The 19,670-nt window shown below is 34.9% G+C and overlaps 2 protein-coding genes across 2 annotated transcripts; one reads left to right on the forward strand and one right to left on the reverse strand.

Annotated features, from left to right (window-relative positions):
• Nucleotides 1-102: 102 nt before the first annotated feature.
• Nucleotides 103-8,887, reverse strand: LOC106348638 (protein NRT1/ PTR FAMILY 2.8). Its single transcript, XM_013788404.3, has 4 exons — nucleotides 8,142-8,887; nucleotides 7,835-8,052; nucleotides 2,147-2,694; nucleotides 103-1,106 (listed from the first exon to the last, which is right to left on the reverse strand). The coding sequence occupies exons 1-4, from the start codon at nucleotides 8,242-8,244 to the stop codon at nucleotides 266-268; spliced, it is 1,710 nt and encodes a 569-aa protein (XP_013643858.2). The 5' UTR covers nucleotides 8,245-8,887; the 3' UTR covers nucleotides 103-265.
• Nucleotides 8,888-15,122: 6,235 nt separating this feature from the next.
• LOC106348639 (trihelix transcription factor GTL2) lies at nucleotides 15,123-17,701 on the forward strand. Its single transcript, XM_013788405.3, has 2 exons — nucleotides 15,123-15,660; nucleotides 16,127-17,701. Exons 1-2 carry the CDS (start codon nucleotides 15,278-15,280, stop codon nucleotides 17,574-17,576), a joined length of 1,833 nt encoding a protein of 610 aa, XP_013643859.2. The 5' UTR covers nucleotides 15,123-15,277; the 3' UTR covers nucleotides 17,577-17,701.
• The last annotated feature ends 1,969 nt before the right edge of the window (nucleotides 17,702-19,670 follow it).

Genomic DNA, 19,670 nt, shown 5'->3' on the forward strand with positions numbered 1-19,670 from the left:
TTACTCAATCATTGATAAAAAAGTTAACAACAGAAAATTTTGAATAATATCATCAAAAAAGCAATGGAAACCAAACTTTACCGAATCTATAAACCAATAACATTAAAATCTCAAAACTGTAAAACTCTTTAAGACACCAAAAACCCTTTCAATACGTCAAAGGAAACAAGGCACGATACACATGAAATTGATTAAACAAAATAAAAACAAAAATGTAACCCTCTAAACTAGTAAAAGAAATAAGAAATAGTGATCGACCACTAGACTAAAAATCTCTATTATCCTTATCCTTCTCAGTGACAAACCTGGAAGCAAAGAACCTAAAATAGATCAGATTCACGACTTGAATGCCTCCTATTATGAAAAAATAGTTCTCGAGCCTGTTCTTGTTCAAGTCTTTATCACCTAACCACGAATGCCCTTCCTCACGTGTCACCTTATCAATCACATTAATAAGAAGCGTGCATATGTAACTCGCAACCGACGAGCTTAAAAAGAAGATAGCTCCAGCGACGGCTCTCATATGCTCAGGCATCTTAACCGTCAAAAACTCCATCAAAGCCACAGCTGAAAACGCTTCGGTTAAACCCGCAAGCACGAACTGAGGAAGCAACATCACTATCGAGACAGGAGACACGAACGAGCCGTTCTTTAGAGCAGACGCTCTTCTGTCCTTTTCCAAGAAACCCGCGACGATCATGCAAGCTATCCCCATAACGATACCTATCTGGATCCTTTGTTTCATCGTTAACCGTTGTTTACGTCCTGTGATTTGTCTAGCTATTGGTAGGATGACGCATTCGTATAGCGAGATCCAGATGGCGAGAGTGATCATTGAGACAAGATTCATCCATCCTGCTGGAACGTTGAAGTTATGTCCGAACGTTTTATCCATCTGAATGGCTTGTAGGATCCCGTAGATGTTCTGTTGATCGGTCAGCATGAAGCACGCGATTCCTGTGACCCAAACCGGTAAAACAGCGGTCACGCACTTGAGGTTCTTCACCTGCTGGAGACTGCATAGTCTCCAGTTGTTCTTCGTCTTACCTTCGTCGTTTAACTCGTTCGGATCAGTTATCACTGCTGCTTTGTCAAAAAATCCTAATCTGTCACACCAAAGCATCAAAAGAATATTGGCAGAATTTTTTTGCCAAAATATTAGCGGATTTTTGACATCTTTGATGTATTCTGCTAGTTTTTTTTCTTTTAAAATAGTGAAATTATATAATAAAAATATAGTTTACATATATTTTTTAAAAATACAGAGTCAAAATAGAGATTGTTATTTCTCTTCTTAATATAGAAGAAAAAATATATAAATCTCTATTTGAGAAAAAAGTGAAAAGTTGAAATATTTTTATTATAGATGCTATTATAAAGACAAAAATAACAATGATTTGGAGATGTTTTATAACAGCTTTGTGGTTGGCAAAAGGGTAATTCTCTCAAATAACATTTTTTAAGTTTTTGTCAAAAAAATAGTCAAAAAAATGATTAAAATAGTTTTTTTTTATTTTGAAATTTTTAATTTTGTTTTTAAAAAATTTGAAACCCTATCTCCAAAACTCTATCCCTTAACTCTAAACTCTAAGTTTATATTAGTTAACCCTAGGGTTTTGTGACAATCTATTGCGGACATGTGTTTTTGCAAATAGAAATTCCGTATGATAGTTATTTTTAAGTTTTTGTCACAAAAATAGTCCTCAATGAAAAAAAAACCAAAATAAGTTTTGTTAAAGGGTAAAAATGTATTTTTGTCACAATATCCTAGGTTAACTAATCTAGACTTAAAGTTTAAAGTTTTTGGGATAGAGTTTCAAATTTAAAAAATTAAATATAAATATTAAAATTTTTAAAATAAAAATGAGTTATTTTGGTCATTTTTTTTTTCTTGAGTGCTATTTTTATGATAAAAACTTAAAAATAGCTATTTGAGAGAATTGCCCATCTAGATATACTAAAAGCAGTGGAATGATCTGAGAAAACCATTTTAATAACCAGTTTACAAAATTATATATATTTCTTTAAAAAAGTGGTATTGAATATTATAAGTTTTTAGATTCAGCTGACAAATTTTTTTTTAAAGATTCTATAACCATGTAAACGCAAAAACAAATAAAATGATTAAATGTACAAGACTACAAACCTTTGTCTGTTTTGTATCAAAGTGGTGGAGGATCCATCAGTGGAAGGGCCTAAGTAGAATGATACACCTTCTCCAGATTTTAGCTTACGTTTCTTAGAAGCCGCGGCAATAACCTTAACCATGTCTGCGAACACACTGCCCTTAGGCTTTTGACATATGTAAGTGTGTTGGCCGATGACAAAGGTGGTGACAGAGAGTGCAAGACAGGCCGTGGGGATCACGAAACCAATGACCCAACTAACGTTAGTCTGTATATATACGACCCCTGTCAATGCAATGACAAGAGCCACGGTGAAGGAGAAATACCACCAGTTAAAGAATGTTTCAAGCTGCGCTTTGCCCTTTTTAGTGCCTGTATCGAATTGATCTGCTCCAAATGCGATGTTGCATGGTCTGATTGCTCCTGCCCCGATGGCTAGTAAACCTAGACTAGAGAATAGAACCGCGAGCTGCCACTTCGTGGGTGGGTTTGAACAATTTGTTGGATCGTTGCAAGCCTCTGGTCTTAAACGCGGAATAGCCGCGGTTAGAGCCATTACTCCCATCCCCTATCAAGTGAAATTAAAAAGGATCAATCACTATTTGCCTCCACATTTACCATCAGCATTGGTCGTACATGAATCAAAACCATATGTAGTGTTACAAAAATCGGTATATATTGACCAGCAGATCTATCATAAACGAAACCATTTTTCTAAAACAATTTTTATTAAAATCAGAGCACTAAGAGCATAATTATCCGAGTCGCTTAGAGGGTTGCTTAGCGTAATTTTGATTAAAAAAATAAAAAAATTACACATTAAAGGGAAGAGGCGTCGCTTAATTAAGCGACAGAAGAAACGTCGCTTAAGGACACGCGTCAGACGTGTATTCTGCCTCTCTCTCTCATCGCGATCTCTCTCCAGAAGGCGATGAAAGTTGGTTTCGATTCCGAAACTTCGTGAGATTGATCTCTCCGATTCCGCCTCTCCTTCTTGATTTCTCTTCAACGATGACACAATCGGCGTCTCTTTTGGTGGCTCCGCCTCTCTTTCGTGATCTGTCCTCGACGAATCCGGCTCTCTTTCGTGATCTCTTCTCGATGATGAATCAGTCGATGTCTCTCTGGATTGCCCTCCTCGACGATTACAAGCCTATCATCTCTCTCTCGACGGTTCTCCTCGACATAGAATCACTCCTCGAAAGGTAAAGAAATGTTTTCTTTCTTTTCGTGTCCGAATCATTCAATGCATGCATGTCTTGCTTAAGAGGAGTGAAACAACGTTGGCTTGTGTCTGTTGATTCAGTGTCTTGTCTTTGGTTATATACTTCGGTTTCTTTGTGAGATTTTTGTGTCTGTTGATTCTGTCACTGTTGATACCGTGTCTTGTGTTCGGTTTGTGTCTGTTGATCATGTGTTTTGTGTTTGGTTATATAGTTCTGATTGTTTGTGTCTTTGGGAGATGGATGGATCGTTGAAGAGATATGAAGGTTCGTCAAACCAGAGAAGGAACCACAATTGCGACAGAGGTAAATCATATTTCTTTGATCTTTTAAATTGATTGAAAGTTTGATAAAAGAAAGCATTGTCTAGTTTGTTGTTCCTTTACGTTGGCATTGATGTTGATTTCGAATCTGGTTAGGTTCTGAATCGGGTCTGAATTGAATTGTTGGTAATAAATGGTGTGGTTAGCGTTACATTACGGTTGTTTAGGCAATAAATAGATGTCATTGGTAGATAGAAATGGATGGTGAAGTGTTATGAATGTGTTAGATAAATGTCAACTCATTTTGGTTGGGGCGAGCTCTTAAACTCAATGCTTTTGTCTCTCTTCAATCTCTATAAAACACATTTCTTTTTCTCTTCAATCTCATTGTCAAAAACACCGTATTTTTCTGTCTTTTCTTTATGTTTCTCTTGCTGTCTCTCTTTCTGTATCTCTTTTTGTCTCTCTTCTCTGTTGTCGTCGGATATGGATTCTCACCTATATTTGGCAAACTTTGTTGAGCTTCTTAATAGCCAACAAAATGTTGTCTTCGGTTTATCTGGAGATAGCGTCCAGCTATGTTCATTACCAGACCCTCTTATTGCCACTCAACCAACTGAAGCTTCAAGCCGTGGTGAGGAGACGCCTGCAGAGCGTAGAGAAAGGAGGAAATGGACGCATGTTGATGATGTTGTCCTCATCAGCTCCTGGCTCAACACAAGCAAGAACCCTATTGTGGGCAATGAGCAAAAATCTGGGGCATTTTGGAAGAGGATTGCTACCTACTTTGCAGCTAGTCCTAAGGTCGCAAGAAGTGATCACAGAGAGGCGGTCCACTGTAAGAAACGTTGGCACAAGATCAACGACCTTGTCAACAAGTTCTGTGGGGCTTATGAGGCTGCAAGTAGAGAGAAAAGTAGTGGGCAAAATGAGAATGATGTTCTCAAACTAGCCCATGAAATCTTCTTCAACAATCACAACAAGAAATTCAAACTTGAACACGCATGGAAGGAACTGCGCAATGACCAGAAATTGTGTGATCTTTACACTTCTAAAACTGATGGCAGCGCTAAGAGGAGGAAGCTTGATGATGGGGTAAAATTCAGCAACTTCTCACGCATCTGAAACCAGGACTTGTGAAGGCACCACTCGTCCACCGGGTGTTAAGGCTTCTAAGGGGAATGGTAAGCAACAGACTAAGGCAGAAGGGAAGGCTCTGGCAGAGTTTCAGAGCATGTGGAGCATTAAGAAGGAGGATTTGGCCATCAAAGAAAGACTCTCTAAGATGAAGCTACTAGATAGTCTACTTGCAAAACAAGAACCGCTAGCAGATTATGAAGAAGCTTTGAAGAAGAAGATTATCACCGAGTTGTTGTCTTAATTAGTTTAAGGAGTTCAAGTTCAAGTTCAAGTTCAAGTCTAAGTCGTTTCTTGTTGTTGTTTAAGTTCAAGTCTAATGACTTCTCTGTTTTTGTTTCTTGTTGGTGTTAGGGTAACTTCTCTGTTTTTGTTCCTTGTGTTTCAAGTCTAATCAAAATGCTTGTGTTTCTTGTTGGTGTTATTGTCCTCATCACTTGTTTACTGTCTTTGTTATTGTTCTCATCGCGTGGCTTTGTTGTTTGGGGTGTCACGGAGTAGTCTTGTTTGTCATTATTGTTCTGTTGTGTCACGGGCTGACTTTGTTGTTGTTCTTTCAGGTCAAAAAGGGAGTGCTCGAGTGGACTATTGGAAGTGAAGCTTTGTGTACTCTTGTGTCACGGACAAGAAGTGAAGCTGTGTGTCTTCATGTGTCACGGATACAAGTAGTGAAGCTTTGTGTCTTCTTGAGTAATTCACGGACCAGACTTGTAAATTTCTATATAAAGTTTGTATTGAACAACCATTGTAGTCACAGAAACATCTTATTGCCTTCTCGTTTTTTCACATTCTCTCTTTGGTCTTGTATTGAACCAACATTGTATTCAAACAAAAACTGATCTCTATACTGATCAATCTCACCTTTTCGTTTTCTCACCTTCTTGTTTTGTCACATTTTCGATTCTCTTCTGGGTCTTGTATTCAAACAAAAACTGATCTCTATACTGATCAATCTCACCTTCTCGTTTTCTCACCTTCTCGTTTTGTCACATTTTCGATTCTCTTCTTGGTCTTGTATTGAACCAACATTCCACAAACAAAAACTGATCTCATTTTCCATTCTCTCCTTCCTTTCTTTTGATCACACATTTTATTTGCCACTCAATCAAAAAAATTTCTACTTTTTGATAATAAAAATGACAACTTCTTCTCATAACACTTATGAGGGATTAGATAATGAGAATTTTGATCAATATTTTGATCAGTCTTTCCAAAAATTTTCCATTCATATCGGTGATCAAGAAGAAGAAAGGAAAAGAAGGAAAAAACGAGTTTATATCGAAAGAAATCGTGAAGAAGGCCATGTACGTTTATGGAATGATTATTTCAGTGAAAATCCAACGTTTCCTGAAAATTATTTCCGACGCCGTTTTAGAATGAACAAGCCTTTGTTCACGCATATTGTTGATCGACTCTCGAACGAAGTTCAGTAGTTTCAGCAAAGGGAAGATGGTCTTGGAAGGCTTGGTCTCTCAACACTCCAAAAATGTACAGCAGCTATTCGTGTCTTGGCGTATGGTACTGCGGCTGATACGGTCGACGAATACCTCCGCCTCGGTGAAACGACAACTCGGTTATGTGTCGAACATTTTGTGGAAGGAATAATAAATTTATTCGGTGATGAGTACCTAAGAAGACCAACACCGGCTGATCTTCAACGTCTACTTGATATTGGAGAGCTTCGTGGATTTCCCGGGATGGTAGGAAACATCGATTGTATGCATTGGGAGTGGAAGAATTGTCCCACCGCTTGGAAAGGGCAATATTCTTGTAGTTCGGGTAAACCAACAATCGTTTTAGAGGCGGTCGCTTCATATGATCTTTGGATATGGCACACGTTTTTTGGACCCCCATGTACCTTAAACGATATCAATGTTCTTGATCGCTCACCTGTTTTTGATGACATAATAAATGGCCAAGCCTCGCAAGTCACTTACTCTGTCAATGGAAGAGAGTATCATTTGGCTTATTATCTCACCGATGGGCAACTTTTATCCAATCTATTCTAATACCACAAGGGCCGAAAGCAGTGTTATTTGCTCAACGTCAAGAAGCTGTCCGAAAGGATGTCGAGCGTGCTTTTGGAGTCTTGCAAACTCACTTTGCCATTGTTAAAAATCCGGCATTTTTTTGGGATAAAGTCAAAATTCGGAAGATTATGCGAGCATGTATCATACTCCATAATATGATAGTAGAAGAAAATCGAGATGGATACACTCAATTTGATGTTTCAGATTTCCAACAAGGAAAAGACAACGGAAGTTCACATGTCGATCTCACGTACTCGACATATATCTCAACAAATATCGCCAATATGATGGGTGTTCGAACTCGAATTCGTGATAGACAAATGCATCAACAACTGAAAGCCGATTTGGTTGAACATATATGGCGTAAGTTTGGGCGTGATGAAGACAACTATTGAGCTCGGATGTTTCTTTAAAATTATTCTTTTTTTTTTTACTAATCTTTGTTTTTATGTTTTTTTAAAAAAATTCTATGTTTTAAATGTTATCTTATGTATTATATAATAAATAATTTTTATCTTAAATCAAAAATTGTTTATTATTTTTTTAAGAACCTCTAACTAAGATACTTGCAATGGAGGTCAAAAAACTATAGGTCTCTTGCATAAAGTTTTTAATACAATTTATTACTAAAAAAGTATTAAAAATGATTAAGAGCCCCTAAGTGTCTTTAAGGGATAATGATGCTCTAAGAACGTGATTATCTCTGAGTTCTTAACACAAATTCCTATGATTAAAACAATTAAAATAATAAAAAATTAAGAAAGAGAAAATTGAAAAATTCTTAATTTGTAACTTAAAGAAACGGTTTCTATTCTGAAACACATGTGTCATATATTAATTGTTTATGTTTTATAAAGAAAAATAAAAAATAAATACATTAATATAATATTAATATTTTTTTTCTTTTTAAGAACCTTGTACGCTTATTCCCGCCTAGCAAGCGATTTCAAGAACATTGAATTCATATGTTACATAAAATTGTTTTTGGTTTATCGTGCTTTTACACGTCTAGATACATGCCTACTTGAAATGAAGAGATGGGAAGGTAAATTTACGAGGAAAGAAGCGATGGAACCGAGGAGAAGAGTCCAAAATCTTCCGAGGTAAGCATCAGAGACAAAAGCACCTGGGATACTAAGAAAGTTGCAAGAACCAAACCAGATGTTGATGATGTTCACCAAGAAAACACCACCAAGATTGTATTTTGTCGTGAGATACACCGATAGATTCCCTATCAAGCTCATGGACGCCAGCTTCTCAAACGACTCGTTTGCTTCACAAACCCAATGGAGTGTTCAATCAATTAACATTCTATAAAAATAAACCCCCAAAAATCAGAAAACAAGAAAGTTACACACGAACCAATGATGTACTTGATAGCTCTCCATCCTCCTCTCTGCTTCTTGAGCAGGGCTTGTTTTCTGGATTCTTGATGGGCAGGTGGTGAAAGGGATTCAATGTCCATCTTGTTGATCTCTTTAGTTTGAGACGAAATGAAAAAATGTTTTTGATGGTGTTTATATATAGAGAGATTTGTTGCAGATTTGTTTGAAGTAGAAGGAAAAAGTCATACAGTGTGTATGTACTATGTTCAAGCTGGTTACTAGCGAATAGGGATTACATTCCGAGTTTGTTATAGATAATTAGATACTATTGAACTTTTTTTTATCAAGTAAAAATAGGGCTTAGGTTTCTTAACCCCTTTCCTAATTTGTTTCTCAATAAAGTTATCTTATTAACTCTGATAAATTTTGGAACTGGAATATAATATACTTACGTGGATGTACTAAAAAGTCAGTAAGTTAAATACTAACACTTTGTTTCATTAAAGTAGATGTGAGTTTTCACGGTTTATAATATTTAACAAAAATAAAAGTTCTGTTGTGAGTATTTGTAAGGCTACGTACGGTACTTATAAAAGTCACCGCAACTGTCCTCCCAAACCCTTTCTCAGCCATCGTTTCCAAGCCTGTAAATCACGTGAACAGGCTTAACGCCGTCCTCGAGTACAGTTGCTCACTTGCTCGTATGACTCGCAACAAAATTGAGTTACAAACCTGTGTTTCCTAACTTCATATCATAACACAAACGCAGCCTGTGCTATAATATGGCTTTCAGAAGAGGCCCAATCTGTTTTCTCTATCTTCTTGTTCAAAGCTCAACATGATATATGGGCTCTGTATTTGTAAAAAAACCAAGGTACTTTAGAATAGGGCACAAAACAGTTTACAGGGCCGGCTCACCCCGAAATTTTTTTAAAAAAATTACATAGACATAAGCCCCCGAAAAATAAATTTTAGACCCCTAAACTGGTAAAACGATTTTTTTACATAAGACATTGTCACAGGTCCCCAAAATCTCAAGCCGGCCCTGACAGTTTATAGGCATTTTGGTTATTGACTTCCTCTTATATTAGCCAACATTTTTTTGTGCAAACGAATTAGCAAATTAGCTAACTTATAACGCTCACTTTTTCTTCTGATTACCAGAGCTAAAAGCATCTCCATCGGGGTGACTAAACCCAAAGTCACTAACAAAACTGAATAAAAAATAAATCAAAAAGCCCAAATTAAGTCAGTACCGCTCCTAAAATTGGGCTTTTTAGTTTTGGTAGGAAGCCCTGTCGTGGTGCCTTCTCATTGGACCGCCCGGTCTCTCTCTCCTTCGTCGCGACTCGCCAAAAGACAATTCATTCTCGACTTCTCCGTCTTCTCTCTCTCTAATCTCGGCGACTCTGAAGCGAACCTCGCCGTCTGTCTGGAGCCTCGTCGTCTCTGTCCCGAGCCTCGCCGTCTCTCTGTCGAGCCTCGTCGTATCTCTGTCGAGCCTCGTCGTCTCTCTCTCGAAGCAAGCTTGTCTCTCTCTCGGAAATCTCGGCGTCTCTCTCGAAGCTCGGCGTCTATGAATCAAATCTCGTCGTCTCTCTCTCGAGTCTCGTCTCTGTCCCGAACGTCGTCGTCTTTGTCTCGAACCTCGTCTGGAATCTCGTCTCGATCTCCTTATCGGTAAGAAATCATCCGTTTGATTTGATCTTTATGTTACTGCTGTCTCGATTTTGGTTTATCTCCCATCCCTTGTCTTTTGTAAAATTAATTTTAAGATTTTTATGATTGTTTCATAATATTGAGGACGGTGAAATCTGTTAGATTAGTAGTAGAGTTTTGTTCGACTGTTGAATAGATGAAATGATTGTTTCTGGATCTGATATGCTTAATATTTCCTCTGTTTTGTATTAATTAGCAATGGTGGGATTGATTGTTTGTGGAATCGATATGCTTAAGTTTTGACTTATTTTGTCTTAATAAAATTGGTTAAGGCTCTGTGGTTCACATGATCAGACGAAGCTTTTTTAGTTTTCTGTTGTTGTTTTCGTTTATCTCATTACACAGAACAAGGTTTTAATTAAACTTGGTTTGTTGGTTGTGCGAGGGTTGAGGATGTCCGTGGAAGAAAGGTAGCTGAAGAATCACATCAAAGTTTATGTCTTTCCATTTCACAGTTGAGAAGAGGTAAATTAAATTTTCTGTCTAAGTAGATTTACTTTTAATGGTTGTTAGATATATGTGGTTGTTAGTAAATAGAACCCGAGAATTAAATGGTTGTTAGCTTTGATGGTTGTTAGTAAATGGTGGTTAGCTTTGATGGTTGTTAGTAAATGGTTGGGAATTAAATGGTATTTAGTTTTGAAGTGAGTTGTTTGCGTGGTTGTTTTAGTTTTAGGTATAGATATAGATATTGATTGTCCAAAAAAAAAACCTTAGCAACATTAACACATTAAAACTTCCCTTTAAAACTTCAACAAATAAAAAACATTAACAACAACAACAACAACAACAACATTAAAACTTCAACAACTTAAAAACTTCCCTTTAAAACTTCAACATTTACAACACATATAAAGCATCCGCGAAAGCTATTAAAAACTCCATCTACTTTCCTTCTCCAAAGCTATTATGGATCCTTATATTGAACATTGTAGCTTTCAAAACCTGTTACACAGTCAACAACCAATCACTCAAAACCCTTATCAGCCTGTCCCTCGTGAGCCTTATTAGTTTGTCCCTCGTGAGCCTTATAAAAACTGGCAAGATAATACGAGCATGTATCATTCTACATAATATGATCGTAGAAGACGAACGAGATGGGTACACTCAGTTTGATGTATCAATTTTCGCACAACAGGAATCAAACTGAAGTTCACAAGTGGATTTTACATATTCTACAGATATGCCTTCAAATCTCGGGAATGTGATGAATATGATGAGTAGTCGGAATCAAATACGTGATAACAAAATACATCAACGATTGAAAGCTGATTTGGTTGAGAATATTTGACAAAAATTTGGAACAAATCAAGATTTCAACTAATCGGCGTTTTCTCGTTTACGATTTGTATTTGTATTTTTAATATACTTTTATGTAATTTCTTTTCAAATTTTTATGTATGCTTTTATTTTAAATCATTCTACTTAAAATATATATATATATATATATATATATTTAAAGAACCCCGTAGGGGTCGTCCTCCCAATGGAGCTGGAGGAAAAAATTAGCTCCGCTAATTAAGGTTCTAAACTTGCCAAGTCACATTATATATTCTTAATTTAATTATTAGGACCTCTAATGGGTCATAATGGATGGAGATGGTCTAAGAAGGTTCTTTTTTTAATTACCCTATTTTATAGCTCAGAGCCAGCCTACGTTAATACTAAAAACATGGTACAAAGCATTCTTTATATCGGATTTTGAACTAGATGCACAAACACATCTGCATCTACGTGTAAGCTATTAGCTTAGCACGTTCGGCCGTAAAGCTAAAAAGAACTTCTTCTGACTTGACGATAATAATAGGAGTATAATTTTGTAAACCCTGGAAAACATGGAAACCGCGATCTATGAGATCGTGATTGAGCTCTTCTTATTGTTACATCACCTTCATTCGTACTTAATTTGTCAACCTATATTTACGTTCATGTCTACATCTTGTGAATAGTTATCCCAAACCAGTGTAACTTTTACTAGTATACAAAGAAAAGAGAAAAAGGATTCATGAAAATGCAGATAAAGTGACGTATTTGAAAAGTAGATTACCAGTAAAACCTACGTTAGGAAGAAGAAAAAAAAGAGACGAAAGCAAGGATTTGCACGTATCTCGTCCTAGTAGTTTTCCATGATCCAATGGAAAAGTGATGACAGTCACAATAGCGACAAGAGAAGAGAGGTGCAACATAAATAGGTGGACCTGAGAAGCAGATGAATATAACCTAGAAGACAAATGGGGACATAAATAAAGAAATAGTATTAAATAAAGAGGACCCAGTTCCTGCATGTATTCACGTGCCCTGCCATTCCCGCTTGCCGTTTATTACACTATCATCTGCATCTGCTTCTGCTTCTGCATAGGATTCTATAAGGCACCTCCAAAAATTCTATTATTTTATTTTTTCCAAGTTTTTTTATAAAGTATAAAGTATCATAATAAAAACAAGAACAATTGATGTAAGAATAAGACCATCACAAATTATTTCCCATATAAATAAAACGAAAAATTTAGTATTCTCTAGATTTTTATGGAATTTAATGAGCACAAGAAGAATCAATTTACACATTTCAAATATTTGGTACTACATGTTATAGTATTTTTGTTTATTTTAAATTAAGCAATTCTCTAAATATCTAACGCAGAAATTTAGTTTCATTTACTAACTTACTCTTCTTATAAGCTACAAGTACAACGAATGAGCTATTCCTTTATGATGGATGATTATAAAGTATATATTTATTTTTTATAACAAGCATGCATTCTACATCACTTAATTTAGAAAGTATAAATATCATCATTTAATAAATCGATGGATTCTTGTTGAAAGAGTTTATGAAAAAATCACTTAGAGCATGACTAATGGAAGATCTTATTTAAAAACCGGTTTTTAGTTTTTTTGGTTAAAAGTTAAGAGACGATTTTTTATATTCCGCTAAGAACTTCACCCTAAGAACCCCCGTTAATCATGCTCTTAAGTTCTCTCAAAAAAAAAAGCTTAAGATATTGATTGCTAACATAACAAGAAAAAACATTGGTTGTTTTCTACTATAAACTATATATAACATTTAGGTTTTGAATACGATTATCAATTTATAATAATGTCTAAGAAGAACTTTGTAATTAGTTGTTTGTCGTTTTTAATTTATTATTTCGATTTTATACAACAACATATAACTTATATGCTTTCTTAAGTTTAGTATAAATCCCATGCCAATTTTATCACATGGTTTAAATTTGAAAACAGCTTTATATAAATAATTTAAATGCTTTTACTTTAAATATATAGTATTCAAAATTTAAAAAAATTCCTCCTAGTTTCATTTAATTTATTTGATCATAAGATGTAGCTGTAACATGGATTAAACTTGTACCAGCTACCAAATTTACATTCAATTTAACTGGAAAATTTTCACAAAACAATCAAACTAAAACTACATAGAAATGCAAACTTAATAAACAAGTTTAGTCGAGTTATTTTAATTATTTTTCTGGTCTCACCTTAATTTACCACTCACCATTGACAACCGCCAAGATACATACATCATCGACAAAGTTTATCCATTTAGCTCAATATCTAATTTTTAGTAAGTTATATATAATGTAAGGAAAAAAAAATTGAAGTTTGTGTTAATTTTTTAGGATCTCAACTCAACAATACTACCTCGTAAAAGCAATAATGGTAGAAAATATTGACAACGCTCTTAGACATGTCAATGCTCATTATTTCACATATAAGCTGAATTTGTTTTTTCGCCATTCACTACAAATATGCTTCTGAGAGATATTGCTTGTGCTACGCCTGTGAAGGTATGTTGAATCAAAAGTATGAAATGAATATAATGTATTTTTCTTTGGAAAAAAAAATGGGACTCCTAATCTTATGTTGACGAGGTTTATTTATAATTGTGACTATAATTCTCTTAGAAATATCAATATTATATTGCTTGTTAAAGGTGATTTCGATTTGAAGAATATAAGGATGCGTGATCATAGAATAAATACAGTTTTTTTTCATGACTAACATGCATTCTACATCACTTTATTTTGACATAGTATCATTTTGGGAATTTTGTTTAAAGTTCTTAAGAAGATTTAGCTTAAGTTATTGTTTACTGACATGGAATAACAAAAAAACATGCTTACGGGTTCGACGCCAGGCGGAGGCGAATTGCCCATTCTGTCACCAAATGCGGTACTAGGTGTTGGGCCTTGTCTCTAGCCCAGGTAAAGCCTTCCCGGATGAAGTGGACCGCTGCCTAACCGGACCCAGAGAAATGACCCACGTAAGTGGGGAACCCCTGGATTATCAAAAAAAAAAAAAAAAAAAAAACAACAACAAAAAAACATTGGTTGTTCTCGACTATATACAATAGCATTTAGGTTTTGAATATACGATCATCAATGCATAATATGTCTAAGAAAACTTTGTAATTGGTTGTCGGTCCATCTTAATTTTTTATTTTGATAACATCAACATATAAATTAATGCTTTCATAATTGTGAGTATGAATCTCTTGCTAAGCTTTTCCTACGAATCTATAGCAAAAGCAACAAAATATGAATTTGAAAAATCAGCTTTACATTTCGTTTACAAAAAAAAATATCAGCTTTACATATATATAGTTTTCAAATTATAAAAGTTTTCCTCCTATTGCTTAGGTTTCATTTAATTTGTTCGAGCATAAGAAGTGGCTATAGCATGGGCTAAATGATTCGTCCCTTCGTTTTATTGTAGCTGGACAAAATGTCAGTGATAAATGAGAGAGAGGTGATGTTTGTTTTTTATTGATATTTTATTGGTCTTTGCCATTTTGTAAATTGAATATATATATTTTTATATTATAGTCTTGTTATTTAATTATTGCTAGATATAATATAATATGGAACGGTAAGAACACACATATATTTTTAGAGCTACTATATATATTTTTGATATAACGAGAGAACAAATTTGTAGACATTAAATTTTCATCTATAGTAGAATCTAAACTTTTTCGTCAGAAAAATAACTGGACCGCGCAATTCAAAAATATCTTGGAAGTCAATTGTTTTATTTCTCAACTATATTCCGAATAATTTGAGAATGGATCCAATATTCTGTATAAAGTTGATAGAACAAAAACAAGAAAGCATTATCTTCTTTGTAATTTACTATAACTTTTATGTCAAATGTTGTAATTTGTTCGAGGAACTCTCTTCTATATTGAGCTTGATAATAATATATAGACTAAAACCACAGAAAAAACAATCCATCGTTAGGATATTAGGAAACAATAATCATTCATTAGTGGCCTAATACTAATTACCTCAGATATTTTTTCTAAAATTCATTTTATATCCCTCAAAATTAATAAAATGACAATATAAAAAGAGAGACCAAACTGGAGAGAGAAAAGAGACATTTCGATGTGAATATAGCTAAGTGAAACAAAAGAAGAAGAAGCAGGATAAAAAAATGTTTGACGGTGGAGTACCGGAGCAGATCCACCGGTTCATAGCATCGCCACAGCCACCTCCTCCGCTTCCTCCGCATCAACCCGCAGCAGAAAGATCACTGCCTTTTCCTGTCTCATTCGCTTCTTTTAACACTAATCACCAAGCCCATATGTTGAACCTTGATGGCCCTAAGATCATTCACCATCACCATCATCATCATCACCATGACATCAAAGATAGTGGTGCTACTTCTGAGTGGATGGGCCATACAGATCACGATGGCGATAACCATAGTCACCATCACCATCATCCATGGTGTAGTGATGAAGTCCTTGCCCTTCTTAGGTTCAGATCTACGGTGGAGAATTGGTTCCCTGAATTCACATGGGAGCATACCTCTAGGTAATACAAAATTACACACACACACACATATGAATATACTTCTAATATATGCATCAACAAATGTTTATATATTTCTATGTACACATATATATGGACATGAGCATCAGTCTCTTTGTGTGTATATATTCACATTAGTTTGACGGAAGTTCCAAAATCTGCGCTCAATTATAATTTGATAGACTAGATCTCGTTTCTTTCTAATAAACACTTTTGGGAAATTTAATTTTGATGTTAACAAATGATTGGTCATTAATTAATACGTACATTGTTGATACACAAATGGCAATTTCGTTAAATTTTATTTCCATTTTTAATAAATTGAATGATGAAACTAATGGAGACATATATGTATATGTATATAGGAAAAATTCTGATGATTATATACTTGTATATTTTATGGTATACGTGCATGTATATTCGCATAATTAATGGTGCTATGTTGTTTATGAAATTATGATGGCTGTAGAAAGTTGGCAGAAGTTGGGTTTAAGAGGAGTCCACAAGAATGCAAAGAGAAATTCGAAGAAGAAGAGAGAAGATATTTCAATAGTAACAACAACACTAATGCTCATCACATGAGTAATTACAACAAGGGGAATTATAGGCTATTTAGTGAGGTTGATGAGTTTTATCATCATGGTCATGCTGGTGGTGAGCATGTCGTCTCATCTGAAGTTGGGGATAACCAAAACAAGAGGAACAGTTCGTTAGACGGAAAAGGAAACGTTGAGGAAACGGGACAAGACTTGTTGGAGGACAAAACAGATCATCAGGATCAGGGTCAAGTAGATGAATCATCAATGAGGGATAAAATGAACTCTATTGATAATGTTGGAAAAGTGGGGAACGTGGAAGAGGATGCGAAGTCATCATCATCAGCAAGCTTGATGATGATCATGAGGGACAATAAGAAGAGGAAGAGGAAGAAAAAAAAGGAGAGGTATGGTGTGTTGAAAGGGTTTTGTGAGGGTCTTGTAAGTAACGTGATAGCCCAACAAGAGGAGATGCACAAGAAGCTTCTTGAGGATATGGTGAAAAAGGAAGAAGAAAAAATATCTAGAGAGGAAGTTTGGAAGAAGCAAGAGATGGAGAGGCTTAACAAAGAATTGGAGATTAGAGCACAAGAACAAGCTATGGCTAGTGATAGAAACACCAGCATCATCAAGTTCATATCCAAGTTTACAGACCATAATAACCATGATGATGGAAATAATAAGGTTCAAAGTCCAAACCCTTCTCAAGACTCATCTTCCTTAGTTCTATCAAAACCCCAACGCAGCAGAAAGTGTCAAACTTCATCATCCCTTCAAACCCTAACTCCACAAAACCCTTCACTTGAACCCACTTCACCTAAAACCCTAAAAACCAAAACCAAAAACCCAAAACCTCCAAAAGGTGATGGACAGGGTGATATTGGCAAGAGATGGCCTAGGGATGAGGTATTGGCTCTTATCAACATCAGACGCAGTATGAGTAGCATGAATGATGATCATCATCGTAAAGATGACATCCCGTTATCATCATCATCACCATCACCATCCACAAAAGCTGTTCCTCTGTGGGAAAGAATATCCAAGAAAATGTTGGAGGTTGGGTACAAGAGAAGTGCCAAGAGATGCAAAGAGAAATGGGAAAACATCAACAAGTATTTTAGAAAGACAAAAGATGTTAACAAGAAGAGGCCACTTGGCTCAAGGACTTGTCCTTATTTTCACCAACTTACAGCTTTGTACAGCCAACCCTCCACAGGGACCACCACCACCGTCACAGCCGACACGTCAGTCGAAGAGCTAGAAACCCGACCCGAGGAAAACCGGGTTGGATCCGGAGATTCTGATATTCCTACAGCCATGCATGTAGATGGTGCCAGCGAAAAAAGCAATGAACAATTTTCAGGCTTTGATCTTGCGTTCTAATAAACCTCAAAACTATATATATTTATTATCAGTTTAATTCTCTTTATTGCTTTCTTTTTTCTTCCTTCAGAAACTTCATTTTTGGTTATCATGAAAAATTAAATAAATATTTATGAACAGTATCATTTACTGTTTTGACGCATGAGTGAAAATGGAAACGTATATTCACCATCTTGGTTGGACCGCACACGTGCACCGACAAACATTGAAATTCAGCTGAACATGGATAAACCACTGGTCAAATTCTAATTCTGAGTGATAAGATAAGTTTTTTTTTGAATAAGAAATGTTGTAAGAAAACAAATGTTGTAAGAAAACAGTACTTTTTCGTGAATTTTACATGGAAAGTTTACTCAATTTCCTCACTTACGTTTTTTTTTTTCACACACTGTATTACTTACCTGTGTCGCTGTGATCAGTTGTTCTTTTATAGAATAGTACCTGTTAGGAACCTCGAAGCTCAATGATAGAGACTGCACTGTTGCTGTTAAAGATATTAGTTATATATAGAAAATTAGAAATATCCTATTAGGTTTGAATCAAAGTCGTATGTTTCATATTCAACAACACGAAATTCACACAACTAACAAAGTTTTGAAAAAAAACAATTATTCTTATAATGCATGGCCGACGAGAAGTATATTATCCTGAGACGACGACCTTGTTTTTATTATTATTGTCATCTGCTAAAAAATATCGAGACCTGCATAATTAACATCACATCACATTGATAAAACAAGAAACATCATCCATATATCTTTGATTATTTTCTGATATTTCACCAAATGTTATAACTCTTCCACATGCATATAATTTGTCATTGGCTTATTATAGTGGAAAGATATATATTATACATTCCCACACCCACACACGAAATGCTAACTAGTTTTTCTTATAAAATTTTATATTTTGACATTTAACCAAGTAGGAGTAAAAAGCTTTTTTCAACATGAATAAAAAAATGTATTTTTCTTAGTAATTTTACAATACAAAATCTATCTTAAAATGCAATTCACACTACACAGAGAATGAGCAGCGACTGAGCTACATGGGTCATGAGAATTTTTTTTTTTTGCAATGTATCAATATCTAAGTTCTGTTTTAGAAAAAATTGGAAAGAAATGTTAATATTTTAATTGAGACGAGAATACATAATGTCTTAACCAAATGAGAAATTATTTTGCTTTAAAGGTGATGGAGATTTTGGAAACTTGTAGAAAATACATTACTCAGATTAGTATATCAGTTTGAGAGCCAGGTTGCACGAATCTGCAATACTTGAATATTATCACCTACTTTATTATCGTCTGTGCTATAGGTTATAGACATGTGAATCTCAAAACGGTCATTTATTTTGTATTTTTGTCTTTCTAACAATGACACATTAAGTGAGTCACAGTATACTGTTTAGAAGTAAGATCAATGAAATTATACAAGAACATAAAACATATCATCTAAATAAGCTTAATCTTTAATTAGTTTACCGAATATACTTTGTCATTTAAGGTATCCCGTGAATTGCAAGGACAAGGCTAAGATATCAAATCCAAATCATGACGGAAGAATAGATCTGCTGGACTTCTTGGAGGTATCAGTTCACTTATTGGCAAACGTTTCTTATAGAAGGTTATGCGAGCAGGTTTGGCATTCGAAAAACATATGGTTCGCATGTCCTCATCCATCAGAAACATTTTCGGATATGTCCAAAACATCATAAAATTTTGATATTATACGATTCATCTAAACTATACTATATATAATTGCTAAATGATCCACCTAAACTAAGTTATATATACATGACGCTAAGTAATATACCAAAATGTGAGTGATGATTCTTGCCAAAAGAATTACTGTATATTCTAGCTAGGTTTCATATTTTAAAATCATAAGTATGTCGTTATTGCAAATGAATGGTTTAAACATTTAAATTTAATCATCAGTATTTTTAATTATAAATGAATAATTTAAAAAAAATATTTGATCACCATAAAATTAGATTTAAATCTACATAACTGTAAACATAACTGTATTATGCTTTATTATACTCCTTATACTACTAGGCGTAAATGAATTGTAGTTTTGTAATATCGAACG

This window comes from Brassica napus, chromosome C7, assembly GCF_020379485.1.
Source record: "Brassica napus cultivar Da-Ae chromosome C7, Da-Ae, whole genome shotgun sequence".
Taxonomy (NCBI): domain Eukaryota; kingdom Viridiplantae; phylum Streptophyta; class Magnoliopsida; order Brassicales; family Brassicaceae; genus Brassica; species Brassica napus.

What these genes read in the sequence shown, in the direction of transcription:
- LOC106348638 (XM_013788404.3), bottom strand. Translation starts at nt 8,244, where the DNA reads ATGGACATTGAATCCCTTTCACCACCTGCCCATCAAGAATCCAGAAAA. An exon ending in GTTCCATCGCTTCTTTCCTC is followed by an intron (nt 2,695 to 7,834) that starts GTAAATTTACCT and finishes TTCACTTGATAG; the next exon opens with GGGATGGGAGTAATGGCTCT. An exon ending in TTGATACAAAACAGACAAAG is followed by an intron (nt 1,107 to 2,146) that starts GTTTGTAGTCTT and finishes TTGGTGTGACAG; the next exon opens with ATTAGGATTTTTTGACAAAG.
- LOC106348639 (XM_013788405.3), top strand. Translation starts at nt 15,278, where the DNA reads ATGTTTGACGGTGGAGTACCGGAGCAGATCCACCGGTTCATAGCATCG. An exon ending in ACATGGGAGCATACCTCTAG is followed by an intron (nt 15,661 to 16,126) that starts GTAATACAAAAT and finishes TGATGGCTGTAG; the next exon opens with AAAGTTGGCAGAAGTTGGGT.